The following is an 8,023-nucleotide window of genomic DNA, read 5'->3' on the forward strand; positions in this document are numbered from 1 at the left end:
CTCCGCACCTGCTGCCCTAGCTTAGCCCCAGGCGACGCTGTCATGAGACTGGCGCTGCTCTGGGCGCTGGGGCTCCTGGGTGCAGGCAGCCCTCTGCCCTCTCGGCTCCTCCCAAATATAGGTGAGTCCCGACCAGGAGTGGGCCGGGGACAGACTGAAAGGAGGTGCGCGAAGTCGGAAGGCACTGGGTACTCGGATCAGCTAGAGACCCTGGGAGAGCCGGGCCAGAACGCAGCCCGTTGGTTGTCCCGGCCTGAGGGACCAGCGACTTAATGATGAAAGGGAGGAGGGAGGATGTAAGTTTATCTGCGTGAGCGCGGCGGAATTTTCAGAGCCCGGTACCAGGCACCAAAGGGCCTGGCCCAGTGCCCCTCACGATCGTACGAGTTGGTCACTGCTTCCCAGAATTGGCATCTGTGCTCCTCTGGGGCCTAGCTGAACGTTCCACCCGGTGCCAGGGTGCCGAGAGGATACGACTCGCAGGGTTTGGCGAAGAGAATTCTTCCCGGACCCTCATCTCAGGCCTGGGCGGCCAGGAGCCGCTCATCACTCTGAGGCTAATGCCACCGGAAAGAAGGCTGGCTGAGCGGGAGTGGGCCCAGGAGGAGCCTGGAGAGGAGAAAAATTGGCCAGGAAAGAGGCTGGGACACCAGCTCCTCCTTTGGAACTTTCACTTCCCGCTGGTGTCTTGGGCCGGGGACCCAGAGAGCAGGCGGGGGTGGAGTGTCCGGAGGAGAGAGGGCCATTGTGGGGAGGGGAGGGGGTGTCGCCGGGAGGAAGCGGAGGCTGTGGGGAGCGGGTGTGCCGGACTGGGCATGAGGGGTGTTTAGGGAGGTGGGAGTGTTTGCTCTGCTCACCCAGAGAAGGGCGTTCCCGGCCTCCGAAGTGAGGGAAGGGGAGGGTGAGTGGGCACCCAGCCACTAGCCCAGTCCGGAGAGAAGGCGTTCCTTGGGGGGATTGGGAGAGAGTGGGAACAGGCGGAGGGTCCCTGTGAGAAACTAGGATTGGCCTGAAGGGGACAGGGAGGGACCACTGGCTGAGCTTCTTTTTCTGAGGACTGTGTGGATGAGTTGGTGGGTTGAAAGAGATTAAGTTGGAGAGAAGCCCCCTCCTCCATCTCTGTTCTCAAAGTTCCAGCGTGCTGTGCAGGGAACCTTCAGACAGGCATAGAATGTGTTGGGGGCTGGGTGGGTCCGAGGGCACCAGTCACCCCCAGCCCTGGTGTTGATGTTCTCAGCACTCCTGGGGGTGTTCTGGGGACCCTGCAGGTGGCACCAAGGAGGAGGAGAAGGCCATGAGTAATCCCTTGGAGCCCCAGTTCCTTCAGGACAGCCTCATGCTTCAGGTGAGCCTCACCTCACTAATCAATCCCAAAATACCACTCACCTACCCCCAGTTAGGTGTCTCAAGGCCAAACAGTGGCTGTGGAGCAAGTGAGGGGACCCCATTTCATTCATTCTAGCTCTGGATCATTCTCTCACTCTGCTCCAGCACCTGGCTTCACTTATTTCCCCCTCCCCTCTGCAGACACACATCTGTCTGCTTCACCCAACCCATCCATCTCCACTGGGGGGACGGACACACTCCTTTCTTGGAGAGGGTGAGGACCTCACCACCCAGCCCCCCCACCATCCCTAATTCTAAAGCTGAGTCAGAGGAAGGGCTGAGGCCTGCACTGGGTCCTCCACGATGCTTCCTCTCTGGGCAGGAAGCCGAGAAGGGGCGGCTCAGATACCTTCCTTGACCTCCCCACACAAGCCCCCAGAACAATGCCCCAGACCAGGCAGGGCTTCCTGGCCCCTCCCTCAGAACTCCCCCCACCCCAAGTGATTTAATCATTAATGCTATCCTAAGAGCATGAGGTTTTCTGTTAGAGCGGGTAGGAGTTGTGGGCAGGGCCAGGGAGGTGACATGTCCTCTGGTGCCTATAGACCAGTCTTCCTGAGGCCCTTCGGATCAAATTGGAGCTGGACGGTGAGAGTCATATTCTGGAGCTGCTACAGAATAGGTAATAATGATGGTAGTAATAATAACATGACTAACAACATAGATAGCACTTATTAGGTGTCCCATATTAAGTGCTTTAATGAGCCCTGGTAGCATAGTGGATTACAAACTGGGTGGCTAACTACAAGGTCAGTAGTTTGAATCTGATCTTGTGGTTAGATAAGACTTTCTGCACAAGTACAGATTTACAGCCTTGGAAACCCTATACAGGGTCGATATGAGTCAAAACCAGCTCAGTGGCACATAACCACCACCACTAAGTGCTTAACGCATTGAATTCTCATAAGTAACCTATTGTTATTATTGTTAAGTGCCATTGAGTTGGTTCCGAGACCCAAAGTGACCCTGTATAGGGTTTCCGAGGAGTGGTTGGTGAGCTTGAATCACCAACTTTGTAGTTTAAACTGTCTTTGCAGTCCAGCGCATTAACCCACAGCACTACGCCAACTAAGCTATTAGAGTATAGGTACTACGTATTGCTATTATATTATTATTATTGTCCTCATTTTATATATGAAGAAGAGAAAGCACAGAGAAGTTTAAAAAATTTGCCCAAGATCACCATAGTTGTTATTGTGGTTAAAACCAGACTGGAGCCCAGGTAGCCTAGAGAACCAGTCTGTGGCCCAGTCACTACCTGCTCCTGCTCTTGGGGGAAGTGGAAAGGCTGAGGGTTGCCTGTTTCCAAGCCTGTCACTGCACCACCCTGGGAGGCAGCTCTGACACTGTCCTCCTTTCTCTTCATTCATAGGGATCTGGTCCCAAGCCGCCCAACCTTGGTGTGGTACCAGCCTGATGGCACAAGGGTGGTCAGTGAGGGACATACTCTGGTGAGTCAGACCACCTTGTGTTCTGTTCCTGGCTTGAAGAAAGCAAAGGGGGGCGCTATCCCTGGAGGATGTGGGAAGACAATGTATAGTTTCATCCACACATTAGACTCCTGGGTTCAAATCATGGCCTAGTCTTTGAGTTGGCATTAATGTTGCTTCTCTATTATAGGAAAATTGCTGCTACCAGGGAAGCGTGCAAGGCCATGCAGGCTCCTGGGTCTCCCTCTGCACCTGCTCAGGTCTCAGGTATAGTGGATGGATCCCTGAAGGTGGAGAGAAGCCATCAGGCATGGAGTTGAAAGGCTCACTGACTTCCTACATCTTTCCCTAGGGGTTTGGTGGTCCTGTCCCCAGAGAGAAGCTACACTCTGGAGCTGGGGCCTGGGGACCTTCAGGGTCTTCCCATTATCTACCGGATCCAAGATCTCCTCCTGCCAGGCCACACCTGTGCCCTGAGCTTGGGTGTCTCTGTGCCCATGCAGGCTCCACCAGAGCATCCCTGGAGACAGCACCACAAGCGCCGGGTGAGAATAAATGGCAGGAAATGGGTTTCGGGTGTACAGAGGGCTAAGCCTTGGACCCTCAGAGCTGTCTGTTAAAAGTAATAACAGTTCCTGCTAACAGAAAAGTTTTCACATGCTAGGCACTTTGTGAAGATTATTTCATATACTCTTCCCAGAAACTCCAGGAAGTAGGTACTATCAAAAGCTCTATTTAACAATGAGGAAACCAGCTCAAAGAGGTTAAATGACTTGTCCAAGGGCACACAGCTAATACATCCAGAATTCGGACATAGGTTGTTGCTGCTGTTAGGTGCCATTGAGTGGGCTCCGACTTACAGCAACCCTATGCACAACAGAATGAAACACTTCCAGGTCCTGCGCCATGCTCACAATCGTCCTCATGTTTGAGCCTGTCATTGCCACCACTGTGTCAATCCATTTCCTTGAGTAACTCCCTTTTTTCTCTGACCCTCTACTTTAGCAAGCATGATGTCCTTTTCCAGGGACTTGTCCCTCCCAATAATATGTCCAAAGTAAGTGAGACAAAGTCCCACCATACTCACTACTAAGGAGTATTCTGGCTGTACTTCTTCCAGGGCAGATTTGTTTGTTCTTCTGGCAGTCCATTGTACTTTCAATATTCTTTGCCAACACCATTAACTCAAATGCATCCATTCTTCTCCAGCCTTCCTTATTCATTGCCTAGCGTTCACATGCATATGAGGTAACTGAAAATACCCAGGTTTGGGGAGGCATACCTTAGTCCTCCAAGTGACATCTTTGCTCTTGAATACTTTAAAGATGTCTTTTGCAGCAGATTTGCCCCAGGTAATGTGCCACTTGATTTTTTGCTGCAGCTTCCATGAGCATTGATTGTGGATCCAAGTAAAATGAAATCCTTGACAATTTAAATCTTTTCTCCATTTATCATGATGTTGTTTATTGGTCCAGTTGTGAGGATTTTTGTTTTCTTTACAATGAGTTGTAATCCATACTGCAGTCTTTGATTTTCATCAGGAAGTCCCTCAAGTCCTCTTCCCTTCCAGCAAGATTGTGTCATCTACATATTACAGTTATTTAACAAACCCTCCTCTAATCCTGATGCCACAGTCTTCTTCATATAATCCAGCTTCTTGAATTATTTGCTCAGCATACAGAGTGAATAAGTATGATGAAAGGTTATAACCTTAATGCACACCTTTCCTGATTTTAAACCATTCAATATCCCCTTGGTCTATTAGAACGACTGTCCTTTGTTCTATGTGCAAGTTCTGCATGAGAACAATTAAGTGTTCTGGAATTCCTATTTTAATGTTTTCCATAGTTTGTTATGATCCACATAGTTGGATGCCTTTATTTGGTCTATAAAATACAAGTAAATATCTTCCTGGTATTCTCTGCTTTCAGCCAAAGTCCAGCTGATGTCAGCAATAATATCCCTCTTTCTATGTCCCCTTCTGAATCCAACTTGAATTTCTGCAAGCATCCTATGCATGTGTTGCTATAACCATTTTTGAATTGTTGCTGTTATTTGTCTAGTTGGCTCCAACTCATAGCAACCCTGTATAGGGTTTCTGAGGAGCAGCTGGTCAGCTTGAACTGCTGACTTTCAGTTCATTTTTTAATTATCTGCAGGAAAATTTTACTTGCATGTGATATTAACAATATTGTTAGATCATTTCTACATTCTGTTGGGTTACCTTTCTTTGAAATGGGCACAAATATGGATATCTTCCAGTTGGTCTGCCAGGTGGCTGTCTTCCAAATTTCTTGGCATAGACTAGTGAGTGCTTCCAGCACTGCATCAGTTTGTTGAGACATTTCAGTTGGTATTCCCTCAATTCCTGGACATTGATTTTTACCAATGCCTTCAATGCAGTTTGGACTTCTTCCTTCAATATCATCAGTTCTTGATCATATGCTACCTTCTGAAATGATTATTTTTGATTCAGTGACTTTGTATAGTCCTTCCATCTTCTTTTGATTTTGCCCATTGAATATTCAATATTTTGTGCATTGAATCCTTCAATATTACAGCTTGAGTTTTTCCTTCAGTTATTTCAGCTTGAGAAATGGTGAGCATGTTCTTCCCTTTCATTTTACTAACTCCAGGGCTTTGTATACTTCATTATAATACTTTTCTTTGTCTGTTCAAGCTGATCTTTGAAATTTTCTGTTCAGCTCTTTTACTTTATCCTTTCTTCCATTCACTTTAGCTATGCTACATTCAAGAGCAAGTTTCAGAGTTTCTTCTGATACCCATTAGATCTTTTCTTTCTCTTGTATCTTTTTCATGATCTCTTGTTTTCTTCCTATGTGATATTCTTGATGTCATCCCACAAGTCCTCTGATTTTCGGTCATTAGTGTCTAATGCATCAAATCTGTTCTTGAGATGGTCTCTAAATTCAGATGGGATATGTTCAGGTCATATTTTGACTCTTGTGGACTTGTTTTTATTTTATTCAGCTTCAGCCTGAACTTGCATATGAGCAGTTGATGGACAGTTCAAAATAAGGCCCCTGGCCTTATTTTGACTGATGATTGACTTCTCACAAACATAGTCATTTTGATTTCTGTGTATTCCAATGACAAGGTTCTTGTGTATAGTCATTGTTTATGCTGTTGAAAGATATTTGCAATGACAAAGTCGTTAATCTTGCAATATTCCATTTTGCAATTTCCAGTGTCATTTCTATCACCAAGGCCACATTTTCCAACTACCAATCTCTCCTCTTTGTTTCCAGTTTTCTCATTCCACTCTCTTGTTGTTATGTGCCATCGAGTAGGTTCTGACTCATAGCAACCCTATGTACAACAGAAGGAAACACCGCCTGGTCCTGTGCCATCCTCACAATTGCTGCTACACCATTGTTGTGGCCACTGTGCCAATCCATCTCACTGGGGGTCTTCCTTTTTTTCACTGTCCCTCCACTTTACCAAGCATGATGTCCTGCTCCAGGGACTGGTCCTACCTGATAGCTTGTCCAAAGTATGAGAGACCAAGTCTGACCATCTTGGCTAATAAGGAGCATTCTGGTTATACTTCTTTCAACACAGATTTGTTTGTTCTTCTGGTAGTCTATGGTATCTTCAATATTCTTCTCCATAACTCAAATGCATCAATTCTTTTATGGTCTTCTTTATTCATTGTCCAACTTTCACATTCATCTGAAGCTATTTATTGAACATACCATGGCTTGGGTCAGGCGCACTTTAGTCCTCAAACTGACATCTTTGCTCTTGAACACTTTAAAGAGGTCTTGTGCGGCAGATTTGCTTCATGCAATACATCATTTGATTTCTTGACTGCTACTTCCTTGAGTGTTGATGGTGGATCCCAATAAAATGAAGTCTTTGACACTTCAGTTTGTTTTCCATTTAACATGATGTTATTTATTGGCCCAGTTGTGAATGTTCTTGTTTTCTTTACATTGAGGTGCAACCTATATTGAAGGCTGTGGTCTTTGAGCTTCATCAATAAGTATTTAAAAGTCTCTTTGCTTTCAGCAAGCAAGGTTATATCATCTACATAGCATAGGTTGTTAATGAGCCTTCTTCCAATCCTGATGCCATGTTCTTCTTCATATAATCCAGCTTCTCAGATTATTGTCTCAGCATACAGATTGAGTAAGTATGGTGAAATAATACAACACTGGCACAATCCTTTCCTGATTTTAAACCATTCAATGTCCCTTGGTTCTGTTCGAGTGACTGCCTTTTGCTCTATGTACAGGTTCTTCATGAGCACTATTAAATGTTCTGGAATACTCATTCTCTGAAGTGTACTCCATAGCTTGTCACGATCCACACTGTCGAAATCCTTTGCATAGTCAATAAAGCACAGGTAAACATGTTTCTGGTATTCTCTGCTTTCAACTAAGATCTATCTGATGTCAGCAATGATATCCCTCATTCTGTGTCCTCTTCTGAATCCAGCTTGTACCTCTGGCAGTTCCCAGTCAATGTACTGTTGCAGCCATTAAAATTATCTTTAGCAAAATTTTACTTGCATATGAGATTAATGTGATATTCTGATGATTTCTGCATGCTGTTGAATCACTTCTCTTTGGAATGGGCCCAAATATGGATCTCTTCCAATTAGTTGACCAGATAGCTGTCTTCCAAATTTCTTGGAATAGATGAGTGAGTGCTTCCAGTGCTACATCAGTTTGTTGAAAACTTTAATTTGTATTCCATTAATTCCCAGAGCCTTGTTCTTTGCCAATGCTTTCAGTATATATTGGACTTCTTCCTTCAGTACCATTGGCTCTTGTAGTTTTCTTTGCATAGGTCCCTTTGTTTTTCTCGTTACATTTATTCCTAGATATTTCATCCTTTGGGCGGCTATTGTAAATGGTATTGCTTTCCTAATGCCCTTTTCAGCCCTGTCATTATTGGTATAGAGGAATCCAACTGATTTTTGTATCTTATATCCTGCTACTTGCTGAATCTTCCAATGAGGTCTAGTAGCTTTTTTACTGAGTTTTTTTAGGTTTTCTATGCATAGGATCATATCATCTGCAAATAGAGTTTTACTTCCTCTTTGCCAATTTGGATGCCTTTAATTTCCCTATCTTGCCATATAGCTCTGGCTAAGACTTCCAGCACAATATTGAATAGGAGTGGTGACAAAGGGCATCCTTGTCTGATTCCTGTTCACAGAGGGAAGGCTTTCAGTTTCT

General features: G+C 45.5%; 1 protein-coding gene across 6 annotated transcripts in view; it reads left to right on the plus strand.

The window, feature by feature from the left end:
• Nucleotides 1–42: 42 nt before the first annotated feature.
• ADAM15 (ADAM metallopeptidase domain 15) overlaps nucleotides 43–8,023 on the plus strand; it is a 20,787-nt gene continuing 12,806 nt past the window's right edge. For 5 of the 6 annotated variants that reach the window (XM_006861520.1, XM_006861522.1, XM_006861521.1 and 2 more), the window contains exons 1-6: nucleotides 43–121; nucleotides 1,269–1,345; nucleotides 1,932–2,008; nucleotides 2,759–2,837; nucleotides 3,007–3,083; nucleotides 3,169–3,361. In XM_006861520.1, the coding sequence (XP_006861582.1) occupies nucleotides 43–121; nucleotides 1,269–1,345; nucleotides 1,932–2,008; nucleotides 2,759–2,837; nucleotides 3,007–3,083; nucleotides 3,169–3,361 (582 nt within the window). Of the gene's footprint in view, nucleotides 139–1,237; nucleotides 1,346–1,931; nucleotides 2,009–2,758; nucleotides 2,838–3,006; nucleotides 3,084–3,168; nucleotides 3,362–8,023 lie in introns of all 6 variants that reach the window. The other variant, XM_006861524.1, reaches the window with a different exon arrangement.

This window comes from Chrysochloris asiatica, unplaced genomic scaffold, assembly GCF_000296735.1.
Source record: "Chrysochloris asiatica unplaced genomic scaffold, ChrAsi1.0 scaffold00042, whole genome shotgun sequence".
In the NCBI taxonomy this organism is placed as follows: domain Eukaryota; kingdom Metazoa; phylum Chordata; class Mammalia; order Afrosoricida; family Chrysochloridae; genus Chrysochloris; species Chrysochloris asiatica.